The sequence below is a fragment of the Acinonyx jubatus genome, chromosome B4 (genome assembly GCF_027475565.1).
Source record: "Acinonyx jubatus isolate Ajub_Pintada_27869175 chromosome B4, VMU_Ajub_asm_v1.0, whole genome shotgun sequence".
Taxonomy (NCBI): Eukaryota; Metazoa; Chordata; class Mammalia; order Carnivora; family Felidae; genus Acinonyx; species Acinonyx jubatus.
In genome coordinates, this window is record NC_069387.1 from 81269634 (window position 1) to 81285453 (window position 15820).

Sequence of the window (15820 nt, forward strand, 5' to 3'; positions counted from 1 at the left end):
GTTCCTCTAACTAAATTAAAACTCTGAGGGTCAAAGACTCTTCCCTCCTACTGCCGCCCTCCCCCCCACCCCTCGTGATTTGCTCCAGGCATCAGATTTCCTGTTTTGACTTTAGGGAACCCTTCTGTGGCTTAAGTACCTTCTGCCTGAAGGCCCTTTTGGGAATGTCTGGCAGAACAGCTAAACTAGTTACTTTTTCTAGATTCTAGGCTCACCCTACCCCTTGTTTAGGTTGGGAGCTCACTGGCCCAGGGCCTCCAAAGAGATCCATCATACCAGAATGAACACAAAACCCAGCCAGTGGATGTAGACAAGTTTATGTGGCTTTACAGAACAGTTCAAACCCCAGTGTTCACTTTTCTCAGAGCTACTTCCCCACCCAAGTCCTTGGGGCAAGCATCCCTGAGATAAGTAGACTACACTCTTCGATTAACTTCCCCAAAACTTTCTGGTACAACTGCAACCTGATCTGGGGCTAATAACGCCATTTCCTCTCTCCCTGCCTCCAGCCCCTTCCTCCCAACTCTTGAAATGCCTTGTCTCCATCTGCCTCCTGTGAAGAGTACTCCCTGCTTCCCTGCTCCTGCAGAAACCTAGGGTCATAAACTTGACTTGGCAGCAAGGTAAAGGCCGAAGCTTAAAGGTCTTGGTTCCTGTGCTCACCACACTGGGTTGGGAGAGGAAGGTAAAGGATGACACCTTTTTTCCCTTCCCTACCTCTCCTGCTGTGCCCCAAAACTTAGACACAGCCACATTCACTCACATTCATACGCACAATCATGCACACACAGCGGCGAAGAGAGGTGGGATGGAGAGGAAGGGAAGTTTGCACAAACCAGCTCATGAATGCAACTTGAAAGATTTCACACGGCAAAAGGCAAAACACACACACACACACACACACACACACACACATAAATTAAAAAATAAAGAAATACATGTCCCTCCCCCAGTCTCTTTCTTCATCCAGGGGCTGGCTCAGCCCCTCTGAATAAACCCAGAAGCTTCCTACTCCCTCTGGCCAAGTGGAGCTTTCACAGGGCCTGGGTCTTCAGTTCAACAGGTTCCCCTGTGCCCTCTGGTTGTCCATTGGAGTCACTGGGCCTGGCACCCTTGAGAATAGACAGTCTCTCAGAAACACTCTTAAGCCGGGGGAAGAGGAGAAAGTCGTAGAGGAGACTGCCTAGTCCTCCTCCAATGATTGGGCCCACCCAGTATACCTGTAGGAAAAGGAGAGGAATAATCAGACTTGGGGAAGGGATCAAGAGCAAGTGGGGTGCCTGGGTGGCTCAGTCGGTTAAATGTCTGACTTTGGCTCGGGTCATGATCTCACAGTTCGTGGGTTCGAGCCCCACGTCAGGCTCTGTGCTGATAGCTAGGAGCCTGGAGCCTACTTCAGAGTCTGTGTTTCCCTCTCTCTCTGCCTCTCCCCCGCTCATGCTCTGTCTACCCTTTCTCTCAAAAATAAACATTGAAAAAAAATTAAAAGAAAAAAAATTAAACAACAACAACAAAAAAGAGCAAGGCTATTCTTTTTCCAACTCTATGGGTGGAAAACAGACATCTGCACTTGGCACATACAACTGGGAACTATTTAAGCAGAAATCAGTGTTTGTTTGTTTGTTTGTTTTTAAATTCTAAACTGCTTCAGTGCCTCAAAACTTACCATTTCTTTTCTGACTCACCAAACTACTTCTTTATCCCACATCTCAGCACATATATATTCTATTTTTTATCAATTTGCACTAGTTTATATATTGCTTTGAAAAATTTTTTACTCGTGGTAAAACACATAAAATGTATCATCTTAATCATTTCTTTTTTTTTTTAAGTTTATTTATTTATTTTGAGAGAGAGAGACTGACAGAGCACAAGCAGTGTGAGGGGCAGAGGGAGAGAGAGAATCCCAAGCAGGCTCCACACTGTTAGCACAGAGCCCGATGCAGGGCTTCCACTCATGAACCGTGAAATCATGACCTGAGTCGAAACCAAGAGTCAGATGCTTAGCCAACTGAGCCAGCCAGGTGCCCCTCATGTTAACCATTTTTAAGTGTACAGTTCAGTAGTGTTACGTATGTTCACATTGTTGTACAACAAATCTCCAGAACTTGTTCATCTAGCAAACCTGAAACTCTATACACATTAAATAATAGCTCCCCATTGCTCCCTCTTCCCAACCCCTGTCAACTATTGTTTTGCTTTGTTTCAATGAATTTGATTACGCTAGATACTTCACATAAGCGGAATTATACAGTGACTGGTGTATTTCATGTAGCATAACGTCCTCAAGGTTTATCCAGGTTGTAGCATGAGTAAGACTTTGCTTTTTTTAAGGCTGTATATTATTCCAGTGTATGTACATATTGCATTTTGTTTATCCATTCATTTACGAGGGTCACTGGGTTGCTTCCACCTTTTGGCTATTGTGAATAATGATGCCATGAAAACAAGGATACAGCTTTTAATTTTTTAAAAATTATTTCTGTGTGTTTGTCTGGCATTTGGCCAAACAACACAAACATAACCAATTTTTATTGAGGACTTATTCCATGCCAGATTTTGTGCTAAATGTTTCACACATATAACTTTCATACTTATTTTTCATAACACCTCATTTTATGTTAAGGAAACCGGGTGCAGAATGACTGAACCATTTGCCATGGTCACACACAAGGCCAATAATGTGCCAGAACTGGAATGAAGCCCAGGCCTATCTCTACTTACACATATCCTGAGCTCTGAGAGTAGAAGTTTCTAACTTCCTGTTTAGTTGTCTGTCCTCACAGTGCTAGGTTTAGAATCCCGTGGATACTTAGTAAAAATCCCTTGACCAACCAGTGAAGGAACAATATGAACAAGAACCTCTCTTTCTAGCAAAATAATGAATCCTGCTCCCATAGGCATGCCAAACTGTGACAGCCCCTTTAGCTGAGTGCTGGTAAAGCAGTTAACACATCCAGATGAAAGGTAGGAGCTGAACATGGAACCTGCAGCCCACACCCATCCAGGAGGGCTTCAGGATCTTGTCCCTCTCCCCTCACTTACCCAGTGGTTGGTGAAGTTTCTGGTGAGAATGGCAGGAGCAAAGGAGCGGGCAGGGTTCATGCCTGCACCAGTATAATACATCTGCAAAGACACAGTCATAATTGAGACACTTTCCCCTATTCCACCCCAGCTTCTCTCCCCACAACCCACATGTCCTTGAGGGCTGGCACCTTGCCTCCAGCCAGCAGCAAGTAGGGAAGGACAGGCTTCATGGGGGTTCCACAATGGAATGAAGGCACTGATGCCTCATCGGGGACAGACTATAGATCCATAGGCAAAACCCACATCTCCCCATGATGCATACATTTCTACTTTGGGGACAAGAATGACCAGATGTAGTGGTCACAAAAGAGGAATAGAACAATGTTGATTCCTCTGTGCTGACTGATAGAGTCAGGTGGATTATGTTCATGTTTGACAGTGAGGTGGGCAGAAAGAAATTTAAAAGTTAGGAAAGGTTTAGGGGCCCTGGAATCCTTAAACAAGAAGTTGATTCTTTTTCCTGCTTACCCCAAAGAGGTGACCCAGGGTGAGGGAGAAGCCAACAGCCAGGGCCACAGATCCCAGGCGGCCATTCCGCCTCTCGTCGTATGTGGCAAAGATGCAGAGCACAAACTGGAGTGTCAGGAAGATCTCCACCGTGGTGGCCTGGCCCACACTTACCCCAGGGTGCAACTGGGCAAAGGAAGAAGAAAGGAGGCAGTTCATTAGGGTTGTCACAATGTCATGTCCTCAAGGCTTCCCATACAGGAACCCCCTTATGGCATCAGTTGACTGGAGAGGAAGGATAATACAACCACCTTCACAGTAATTGTTTCTGTATTCTTCACAGTATTTGTTTCTTATTTTTTCCTAATAATACTCCTTCATGGTGGAAATAACTATACCCATTTATACAGATAAGGAAACTGGCGCCCTATAAGGTAAAATAAGTTTCCTTAAGAACCTGCAAGGAGTTGAAGAAAAGTTGAGATCAGAACTCAGGTTTCTTGAGACAGTCCAGGGCTTTTTGCCTTCCTTACTCCTTCCTTAGTCCTGCAAACTACCTTTGAAAGACACACACACACACACACACACACACACACACACACACACACGTCCCAGCCCCCTGAGGAACCAATCGGCCACCACCAGGCAGGGAATCAGGGTACCAGGTTCCTCCAGCCCCACTTAGCTGACCATTACCGTATTAAGTGCTAGGTTTCCTCGAACGGCAGGCGGGGTAACACTATACAGCACGGCGGCTCCAGCCACGGCTCCCAGGAGTTGGGCTGCCATATAGCAGAAGGCACGGAGCAGCGACATCTGGGAACCCACAAGAAAGGCAAAAGTGACTGCAGGATTGACATGGGCTCCACTGATGTGGCCCACAGCCTGCACCAGCGTAGCCAGGGCCAGGCCAAAGGCCAGAGCCACCTGCAGAACATGCAGGGGTCCAGGGGTCCAACGCAGTGAAGCCCCTAGTCCAAAAAAGACATAGAAGAGGGTGGCAAAGAACTCAGCAAATATGGACCTCCAGAAGGAGGCTGACCGCAGTTCCCACATGGCAGGGGGGATGGGCACAATGCCTGGGTCCCAGATACCCCCCTGGCCTGATCTGGGTGGACAGTCCCCTTTATAGAGGACTCTTAATCCCTGGGAGGGGCAGGCTGAAGTGGCTGGTCCAGCCTCTTAACCCCTTCACAGCTGTGGAGGGCTGGGCCCACACTTATGCATCTGTTAAAGCTGTTCGATTTTCCCTCCCTCTTCCACTGGGAGATGAGCAGAGCCATAGGTGTTAGGGTGGGGTAGTGTCAGGGCTGGAGAGGCTCTGGGAGGAAGGGACCAAGAATAGGGGGACTATAAAAGTCTGTCCTTCCCTTTGTGTCAAAGTTGGGGTTCATGGTCCTGACTGTCATCTGTATTAGAACATTCCTCAATTCTGCTTGGAAAGTCAGTCAGACTGAGTTCACTTCATGGGGTATGAGACTGTGCTCCTGAGGACCTTCAGTCTCCTCTGAGTCGGGCAGGGGTAAGAGTGGGGGTGGGGGTCAGGAGTGGGGTCCAGCAGGGAAGTTGGATAACTGAAGAGAATTCTTTAGTTCTCTGGGATTAGAGGGCCTTTGTCCATTGGTTGGTTTGGTCTGGAATCTGTGGACCCTGCAGCTCTGGGACAGAATAGTTCTGCTGTGTCTGGTTTTCTCGAAGCCCGGGTTCCCTACCCCCAATCCATGCCAGCACCTTCCTTTCCAAACCCTCAGCCTGGCCTTGTAAACCACAAAGACAGTTAGGAGGAAGAAGCTATCTTCCATGGATAGGCTGGGGGTGTGGGCCTGAGGATGGGGGAAAAGGGTTAGTAGTTAAATTTCAGAATCAGGTTATACTTCATCTTTCCTAACTTACAAGGTCCTGGCAAGAAGTACTAAAAAGAAAGAAACTGAGTCATGACTATGAACAAGTGGGAGGGTCTAATGCCTCCTAATATGGTCGTAATCAGGACATTAGGGTCTTAAATCTTAATCCCTAGGGAAAAATCTGAGGGTGGGGTTGTCTGGAGAGAGAAAAGGATAAAATGGGAAAGGAGAGCATGGGGAATGAGGTTCAGTTGTGCTCAAGTTTGGTGATGAACTTGGGACCTAGAGATGAGTGCTGGGAGATGGTAGAGAAGGCACAATAGGACATACTGGTAGGCTCCAGCATCTCTATACTGTGGCAAGTCATATAGGCCACAGACTTTTCCCATGAAGCCCCAGAAGAGAGCAGAAATTTGAAGAGAGGTCTGCAGTATTGGTCACTAGCATTGGTCCCATCCAGTACACTTGTGGGGAGAGAGGAGGAACACAGATAATGGCCTATGCTCATCTCTTCATCCAATATCTAGCTTGGGGATAAATAGGAACAGTTACAGCAAAGGCAGAGAGTGCACCAACCCACCCATATGTAGGAAGAGTTGCTGAGAACAGGTCAGAGGAGACTGAAGCTCCCAAATTCATGGAAGAAGAACAATCCATTAGAGATCTACGGAGTCTCTTGGGTTCTAGAAGCCCCACCAATCTCCTCACTTCAGGCCCTGTAACCCTTGTTGCACTTGACTCAGAGATGCTCCCAGTTCCCAGTCACCTCTGTTAGTGAATATGCAGTGTTCACACTGCTTGTGGGAAAGGACCCCTGGACAGGACAGAAGGTAGTCCTTTAACCATCATGGTGTTAAGAGCAGAGAATTTGGCAACAGATACTTTGGTTCAGATGTGGATGGGAATACAAAGTGACAGAACTAGTTATGACTCCTGGTGGGGTGTAAATTAGAATAATCACTTGGGAACACAGTATAACACCATCTTATAAGGATGAACAAACAAGGGCGCCCGGGTGGCTCAGTCAATTAAGCATCCAACTTTGGCTGAGGTCATGATCTCACAGTTGGTGAGTTTGAGTCCCACATTGGGCTCTCTGCTGTCAGCGTGGAGCCTGCTTCAGATCCTCTGTCTCCCTCTCTCTGCCTCTCCCCTGTGCACATGCTCTCTCTCGCTCTCTCTCGAAAATAAATAAACATTAAAAAAAGATGAATAAACATACTTTCTGACCCAGGAATTTAGCTTCTCATGTATATACCCAAGAGGAACTTTTCTATACCTGCACCAGCAGACATGTACAAGAATACTGAGAGCAGCACTATTCACAATAGCAAAAAAAACTTGAAGCAACCCAAATACCCATCAATGGGAGAATGGATGTATAGACAGTGATATCTCTCTCTCTCTCTCTCTCTCTCTCTCTCTCTCTCTCTCTCTCTTTCTCTCTCTCTCTCCCCCTTTAGGTATGTATATATACACACATATATTTCACACAATGGAAAATTATTCAGCAGTCAAAATGAGTGAACTATTGCAGTGATACTCAATAATAGGGATGTATTTTAGCAATACAATATCAAGTAAAAAAAAAAGTCCCTGATGATGATACATGGCATAACCTTTTTGTAAAGTTAAAAAAAATCAGGGCACCTGTCTGGCTCAGTTGGTAGAGCATGCAACCCTAGATCTTGGGGTTGTGCATTTGGGCCCCACATTGGATTGCAGAGATTACTTAAAAAAAACTTAGGAGGGGCACCTGGGTGGCTCAGTTGGTTGGGTGACCGACTTCAGCTCCGGTCATGATGTCACAGTTCGTGAGTTCAAGCCCCATGTCAGGCTCTGTGCTAACAGCTAAGGGCCTGGAACCTGCTTCAGATTCTGTGTCTTCCTCTCTTTCTCTACCCCTTCCCTGCTCATGCTCTGTGTCTCTCTGTCTCTCAATAATAAATACACATTAAAAAAAATAAAGAAAAAAAACAAAAAAAACAAAACAAAACAAAAAACTTAGGATCTGGGGCGCCTGGGTGGCTCAGTCGGTTAAGCGTCCGACTTCGGCTCAGGTCACGATCTTGCAGTCTGTGAGTTCGAGCCCCGTGTCGGGCTCTGTGCTGACTGCTCAGAGCCTGGAGCCTGTTTCAGATTCTGTGTCTCCCTCTCTCTCTGACCCTCCCCTGTTCATGCTCTGTCTCTCTGTCTCAAAAATAAATACACGTTAAAAAAAAATTAAAAAAAAAAAAAAACTTAGGGATGCCTGGGTGGCTCAGTCAGTTAGTGTATGACTCTTGATCTCAGCTCAGGTCTTGATCTCAGGGTTGTAAGTTCAAGCCCTGCATTGGGCTCCACACTGGGTATGAAGCTTACTTTAAAAAAAAAAATTTATATGTATGTGTGTATATATATATATATATATATATATATATATATATATATATATAAAGTTAAGGGGTACCTGGGTGGCTCAGTCGGTTGAGTGTCTGACTCTTGATTTCAGCTCAAGTCATGATCCCAGGATCATTGGATCAAGCCCTGCATTGGGCTCCACATTCAGTGTGGAGATATTCTCCTCTCTCTCTCTCTCTCCCCCTCCCTCCCTCTGCCCTGCTTCCCCATTCACGCTCTCTCTCTCTAAAATAAAATTAAATTTAAAATTAAATTAAAAAAAAAGAATAACATTTAAAAAAAAAATGGGGCGCCCGGGTGGCTCAGTCAGTTAAGTGTCTGACTTCAGCTCAGGTCATAATCTCATGGTTCATGGGTTTGAGCCCCACTTTGGGCTCTGTGCTGACAGCTCAGAGCTTAGAGCCTGCTTCAGATTCTGTGTCCCCCTCTCTCTCTGCCCCTCACCTGCTCACACTCTGTTTCTCTCTCAGAAAGAGAGAAAGAAAGAAAGAAAGAAAGAAAGAAAGAAAGAAAGAAAGAAAGAAAAAGTAAAGTTAAAAAAATCTAAAATAAAAATATGCTTTCAGAACACATATAGATGAAATGAAACTACTACAAAAAAACCCACAAAGAATGATGAACACAGGCTTCAGGATGGTGTTTACTTCAAGTGTGTGGGAGGAGGGGATGAACTGGAATATTTACATACATACATGTAGATTTCTGTGATTTCAAAAAGGTTCCAGTTTTTCTGTTACATGGTTGGTTAGTAATGGTGCTTAATTGGAGTGCCTGGCTGGCTTAGTCAGTGGAACATGAGGTTCCTGATCTTGAGGTCATGAGTTCAAGCCCCACATTGGACATAGAAATTACTTAAAAAAATAATGGTGCTTAGTTTATTATTTAAAAAAAACAAACAAACTGAGGTATTCACCTTCCAATGCCCCTTCTCGGTAAAAGGAGCTTTCCTACTACTCTTCCTTTCTTATACTCTAATAAACTTTGGCCTGTTGCTTAAAAAGAAAAAAATTATGGGGAGGCAAATATAAGCCAATGAGGAGGGGATGTAATAAACAAAGGAATATTGCATGCACTTGAAATCCATAACAAACAACAGCAACAACAAACATCCTGGCTAAAGTTATCCCCATTAAATATAAATTCCAAGAGGGCAGGGATGCATCTGATTTGTTCACCACTACAAACCCCGTGCTTGACACACAGGAGACAGTAAATAAATCTTTGTTGAATAAATTAATGTAAGCTCTCCGAGCCTCAGTTTCCTCTGGATCAAATAACATAACATAGGTAAAGTCTTAATATGCTGCCTGGTACAGAATAAAGCACTTAATAAATGGAGACATTTGATGAGGGTTTTATTAACAGCAAGAACTTATCCCTAACCACCAACCCTACAGCCTCTTATAAGAAAGAACAGAAGGGCAAAGTGCAGTTAATTTGGTGCCCTTATAGACAGCAAATACAATGGTTAGATTTCCTTTTTGAAGCTATCAACTTCTTTCTTTCTTTCCTTCTCCTTCTTTCCCTCTCTATCTCTGCCCAACGTGGAGCTCAAACTCATGACCCCAAGAACAAGAGTCACATGCTCCACTGACTGAGTCAGATAGGTGCCCCAACTTCTACTCTTTATTCCTTATCAGATATTGATAAGAATCTCATGGAGAACTGAACCCTGGTCCATTTCCTTTCATATTGGCCACTTAGCTGAATGCCAAGCTTTCAAATTCAATATGAGCTCTCAAAAACTCATTGGAGTTTTTGCATAGATTTACGTATAACTAGAATACCTATTGTTTTCTATTAACCTATCTTTAAAAACAAAACAAAACAAACAAAACAAAAACAAAAAACTCCAGCTGTGTCTCCCTTGAGGAGTGGAATCCAGCCTTCCCTACGCTCCTGCTTGGTATGGGTTGGGTTCTTACCAATACCAGTGCTCCAGCAGTCACTGAGAAACCCACTGCCAGACTGCCTGGCCCACCTGCTTCCAATCACTGCTGGTGAGCCACAGCACACATGGTGAGTACCTGCTGGATAGTGGAGAAAAACTCCAAGCTCAGACCCTGGCCTATGACCCTTCCCGCTCATAGATGAGACCAGAGATGCTAGGACCAGGGTGAGAGAACACAAACATCTCCCCATCTGCTCCCCCCTAGGCCCTACCATCTATCCACCAAGGAAGCTTTAAGCAAAGGATCTGCAGCAAGTCACCGAAATTCTTGAGTTGCTTGAGCCTAACTCATTGACCTATTTGCATCATACTGAAGGTGGCTAAATGAGAGGATGCGCAGAGCACGGGTGCCCCCTCTTTTGTTCATTCCTTAAAGTCTTATCAGCCATCCACCCTTATTACCTACCCAGTGTCACCCTATTCAGGAAGGTGGAGGCTGCTGCTTACCTGGATGGCTAGCTGGGCTATAGCCACCTGGGGCAGTGCTAGGTAGAAAAGGACAGATGTCAACATGGCTGCTGTGCTCTGGGACAGGACATAGGACACCCCCCTAGAGGGGGCAAGCCAATTGGTACAGAGCAGTACCAGAGTGAGGGCAGGATTTGAGTGTGGGCCCACATCAAAAATCTGCGCCATGCTCACCACCACCACCAGTTCTTCAGGCAAGGTTGAGGGACTGTGCCTAGCACAGAGCTACCACTGGGGCACGAGGCCCTAAGAACAGCCCCTACAAAGACCAGGATGCCCAGGCCTTCAGCCAGCACATCTCTCCCAAACCGTTGGCTCTATAGGTCTTGGGGGTATGTAGGGGAGGGAAGGCAAGATCAGGCTGGCTGTCTGCTCCACTCTTCTCCCCCCTGGTCTCTCATATCTCTCCTTCTCCACCTCTCTCTGTCCCCCACCCCCTCAAAAAACTCTCCCAACCAGGCCTCCACCACTTCATCCTGCACTGCCCCTCCCCCAGCACCTGTTGTGCAAGGAAGGAAGGACCAAAAGACAGAATAAGGGAGTGGTCAGAAAACAGACCCCCACTGGCTTAGACTGGAATTTAACAACAGAGAAGAGGAAAGTTCTGTTTCCTCAGAAGGTTCTCAGAAGGAAGGAGTCTATGGAAAAAGATGGTGGTTTCTCCTCTCTGCAAGAATCTTATCTCCTAGATCATAATTTTGCCAGTCAGGCTCAGAGTCTCTGTTTGGTGTCCTGCTCCAGTTTGGAGACTGCTTTTCTAGGTCTAAGTGAGTGGAGTTGGGATGAGGAGCAAGTGTTTCAGGTGCTTTTTCTGGAGGAAGAGGCAGCCAGAGAGGTGAGAGCTCTACTCTTGTGATTAAAGAACATCTCATGTCCTCCCTGCAGCCAATAGAGAGGAACCTCATCCCTCAACCTGCTACCCCTACCCAGTCAGTGGTCTCCATAAGGGAGCCTTAGACTTTTATACTCACACCTAAGCATCCACTATCCCCAGCCTTAGCCCTTCTCTCTCCTATACTAAGCTCTTTCTTCCTTTTTAGCCCTCTGACCCAAACTCACTAAGTGAGCAAGAGCTTATAATGGCTTCTGTCCACCAGAGGTGCTTACAGTGAAGGTAGAGACTCATCCTTCCACTTCCTAATCATCTTTATAAACCTGGGTTTCGGGAGCCAGAGAGGTAAAGAGGAAAGCTAAACTGAGGATCGGGAAGACAATAAGAATTCCAGGGAAGGCAAGGTAAGAATATTTCCATTCCTCACCAGAAACAGAGCAAGCCAGCAAGAAAGTATCAAGGCTGAATTGGCAATCAGGCCATTGGAATCTGCAAAAGAAAGTTCCTTTGAGGAAAACTGCCTGGGAGTGGAGGGGATTCCTGGAGTCTAACACTCTTGGGATCACCCAGGACAGACCCTAATTTGTCTTCGTCTTCTTTTCTGGTTAGCTTGTTCGCTTTTTGTGTTATCACTCTACTTCATTCTTGTATTTGGGGCTCTTTTCAGGGGTTGCCAGAATTTTTAATTCTAGATTCTCTGACTTCTCTTTTCTGGCCTTAAATAAGCATACAAAATTTTTGAATTTTTTTCCTACTAAGAACTATGAAAGTGGAGAAATAGGATTTGTAAAATAACAAACTTGGAGTAATTACAAAGTTATTTTGTAACTTGTAGTAGTGATCATCCTAGAGTCTCAAATATCTCTACAGTAGACTGAATTATCTCTGGGTTACTAACAATCAGCCTTCCAACCTCTTTATATTCCTGGGGCTAGGGATCCTAAGTTCACTATACCCTCTTCCATAAAGAAGGCTCCATTTCTCAGTCTCCTAGAGGTGCCATACGAAGTATAATCCATAATATTAGGTAGTGAGTGCATCTATAAATCTCAGAGAATCTGCAGGCAGAGCTGTTTGTCTTGTTTCATTTCTCCACAGGGGTTTCATGTAATTACCATACCCACCTCTGAGGTTATCCAGGACCAGTTTACTACCTCTCTGAAGTTGCTCCCTGGCCAGTCCATATCATCATGACCTAAAGAATAACCTAGGTCTGAGTTTCATAAAAATATCTAACCTGCTGGGGCACCTGGGTGGCTCAGTCAGTTAAGCATCTAACTCTGGGTTTCAGCTCAGGTCATGATCTGTTTGTGAGTTTAAGCCCCACGCTGGGCTCCATGCTGACAGTGCAGAGCCTGCTTGGGATTCTCTCTCCGCCCCTCCCCCACTTGCTCAGTCTCTCTCTCAAAAATAAATAAATAAACTTAAAAAAATATATATCTAACCTGCTGACCTAACAGGATTGTATCAGGATCAAATGAGATATACCCTGGCAATATACACATTAAGTTAGCTGCCTTAAAATGTAAATGAACTGATTCATGAATTAATCATATATATACATAATTTATGATTATCAAGTATTGAACATCCTCTCTGGCAATTACAATGTGGGTGAATCGAGATATGGTCCTGAGGGGTTGGGTGAACTTCCATCTCTCCATCTACCATGTGGAATCTCTATCCCAGCCCCATATTCAGAATGCCAGATCAGCATGTAACCCAGCTCCATTGTGTGGACAGTTTCATAGGACAAAGGCCCCAGCATAGCACAAGCCAGCCTAGCAGCCCCTTTGGCTAGCTCCTGAGGGCCCCCCTTCTCTCTCTTTCTCTGGTTATGCTTTGCTGACTGCTGACTCCTGGCAAAGTCCAGAACAATCACCAAGCTCTGTGCATCATCCCTCTCCCATCCATAGTTAAGGGCTCCAATTAGCACTTGGATCAGGTGAGAGCTCCCACATATTAGAAATGGGCTAATTCAAGAAACAGAATGAACATAGACTGAAACATCCTGTACTTGGCTCCTTCTCCCTTTCTTTTCATAGGGAGTCAGATACAACTCTAAGCCAGGGAGACCAGTGCTCACTATGGTTAGGTTCTGTTCTAAGTACTTAATAGTATGTGTGTTATCTCACGTACTGGTTTTCCCTAGGACTGCACAGTTTATTCCCTACTTATTCTATTGACGTCCTATCCTTGGATGACTTCACCTATGTCTGCTCTCCCTCAAAAATTATTTTTTTAATTAAAAAATTTTTTTCAAAGTTTATTTATTTTGAGAGAGAGAGAGAGAGAGAGAGAGAGAGAGAGAGAGAGAGAGAATGCCCACAAGCTGGGGAGGGGCAGAGAGAAGGAGAGAACAGAATCCCAAGCAGGCTCCGCATCATCCATGCAGAGCCTGATGCAGGGCTTGAACTCATGAACTGCGAGATCATGACCTAGCCGAAATCAAGAGCTGGATGCTTAACTAACTGTGCTACCCAGGCACCCCTCTCCCTCAAAATTTATATCTATATATTTACAGAAAATTTTCACCTGGGTGTCCTATGGACACCTCAAATACAGCCTGTCTGAAACAGAATGGATTATCTTCCCCCCATTCAAACATGCTTTTCTTCTGTATCCAATCATTAAATCAGAAACCTATGAATCAGCTTTGATTCCTTCCCCTATCCTCCCATTTTCACCTAACCAGTCACCACCAGAACTCTACCAATTCTGTCTTTTAGATGACTTAACCCACACCATGTCCCACTTGAGAACTCTATATCCTGTTTGACCCTGTTTCTGGTCTCATTCCCTCTCCAATTCATTCTCTATGTTGCTGTCAGCTTTATCTTTATAAAAACACCTGTAATTTGTCATTTCCCTGGGTCCCTTCAACAGCTCCTGAACATCTGAAAGACATTACTATGGGGTGCCTGGGTAGCTCAGTCAGTTAAGTATTTGAGGTTAAGCGCCTGACTCTTAATTCTGGCTCAGGTCATGATCTTACGGTTCCTGGGATCAAGCCCTGAGTCAGGCTCTGCACTGCCAGTGCAGTTGGAATTGCAGTTGGGATTCTTTCTCTCCCTTTCTCTCAAAATAAATAAATAAACATCAAATTAAAATACATTACTATAAATACAGGACTCCTCATAATTTACCCTCAACTTTTCCAACTGTTCTCCGTATCTCTGCAGCATGAGGCCCTGGCAATTTTGTGCTTCTTGTGGCTTCTCAAATACTTCATTCTGTTTCATTACCCAGTGCTTTAGCAGAAGCTGTTCCCTACACCTTGAATGTCTTTTCCCCTTTCATATGTCAAGTGAAACCCTATCATTTCTTAATTATTATGCATGGAAACTTTAAGAATTAATTACTTGTACATTAGCAACGAGGTAGGTAAATCATCTCAATGACGAAGGTGAGTTTTTATCAGATAGATGGTCAGTCTGTGAAAGTAAAATAATACAACACATGACAGGCAAGAAGCTATTTCCTCAGCAGGGAATAAAGTAACAGAGGTGTATCTAAGTGACAGTGTGAGAAAACTGCAATGATTGCTTCAGCTCTCACACCTAGGATGGAAACAAAGGAGAAAAGCTACAGAAACAGAACTCAGGAACTTTCTTCTCATTACCCCCAAAATACAAAGTACTGAGAGAGCAGGACTTTTCAGAAGGAGAGGGAATGCTCTCCTCCATGCCTTCGCTCCTAGGCTTAGGAGGAACATAAACCACTCTTCTCAGACACATTAGGCAGGATGTGTGAAGGCTGGACCAGGCTGACCCCTGGTGGAGAGAATGAACCAGTCATTGCACTCCAAGAATGTGATCGCAACACTTTCTCCCTTTATCCTCGTTGATTTACTAATTCAAAAACAACAGTACTTACCCTGTGTTTAGGGTAAAACCGAGGCCTTAGGTCACAGAGAACAAAGGGCTTAATCGCCATTCCTAAGAATTCTTAAGAAACCATTCTTAATTCCCATTCTTAAGAATCTAATAGGTGAGATAAGTAGCTGCCCCTTTAAATGTTCCCTTCTCGGCAGCCCTAGGGAGAGTGGGAGTCGCTAGGCGGCTCATGCAGTTAAGTAGTCCAGGGGAGAAATGTGATGGGGATTGAACGACCATCAGATATATGTGAGGGAGACAAATCCAAGGGCTTCCAGGTTTCTGGCTTGGGCAACTGGTTGGTTATGGGTTGCAGTTCACAGGGTCAGGGAACCTACGCGGAGGAGGAATGGTGTGTAAGAAGACGAAGTAAGTTTTAGACACGTTAAGTTTGAGGTCACGGGAGGGATGGGAGTGGGCTACATCCAGGTAGAAATCTCTAATAGGTTGTTGGGATATACAAATGGGATATACAAATCAGGAAAGAAATATGGGGTAGGGATTTAAAGTCCTTCTCCAGTAACTCTGAACATATAAAAACCAACGTTTACAGTATTTACACATTATTATAAAACAGCCTGCTACTTAACCTAGTGGTTATTTGTCAAGTTGTATTCTAGGTTATGCTCTCGTTTAATTTTTGTCAAGGTCTAAAGGGTTATTTTTTACAAATGAGAACACTTAAGGATCAGATTAAGTGATTTGCCCAAGGTCACACAGAGGAGCTAGGTTTGAATCCGATTACTGTTTAATTCTAAAATCTATACTTTTTGACGTCTTGCTACACCGTCTTTCTAAAGGTCCCACTTGGTAAAAACGTGAGCAGCACTGCCGGGAAAAAACCGAAATAAACCGTACCAAGCGCATGCGGACCAAGAACACATTTCACTAAGATGGCGGCTCCCCTGCTGGACGC

The 15820-nt window shown here is 44.7% G+C and overlaps 1 protein-coding gene across 2 annotated transcripts; it reads right to left on the reverse strand.

Moving 5' to 3' along the window:
* Nucleotides 1-301: 301 nt before the first annotated feature.
* MIP (major intrinsic protein of lens fiber) lies at nucleotides 302-15812 on the reverse strand. 2 transcript variants are annotated; one of them, XM_053226380.1, is made up of 5 exons: nucleotides 15763-15812; nucleotides 4231-4350; nucleotides 3556-3720; nucleotides 3046-3126; nucleotides 302-1220 (listed from the first exon to the last, which is right to left on the reverse strand). In XM_053226380.1, the coding sequence occupies exons 1-5, from the start codon at nucleotides 15769-15771 to the stop codon at nucleotides 1035-1037; spliced, it is 561 nt and encodes a 186-aa protein (XP_053082355.1). In that variant the 5' UTR covers nucleotides 15772-15812; the 3' UTR covers nucleotides 302-1034. The 2 variants fall into 2 exon arrangements, with proteins under 2 accessions (XP_053082355.1, XP_014940642.2); XM_015085156.3 differs by lacking the exon at nucleotides 15763-15812 and having other exon boundaries at nucleotides 4231-4691.
* Between the last annotated feature and the right edge of the window lie 8 nt (nucleotides 15813-15820).

Coding starts and splice junctions, on each gene's coding strand:
- MIP (XM_015085156.3), bottom strand. CDS start 4,590: ATGTGGGAACTGCGGTCAGCCTCCTTCTGGAGGTCCATATTTGCTGAG. Junction 3,721..4,230: donor GAAACCTAGCACTTAATACG/GTAATGGTCAGC, acceptor TCCTTTGCCCAG/TTGCACCCTGGGGTAAGTGT. Junction 1,221..3,045: donor GAAACTTCACCAACCACTGG/GTAAGTGAGGGG, acceptor CTTTTCCTACAG/GTATACTGGGTGGGCCCAAT.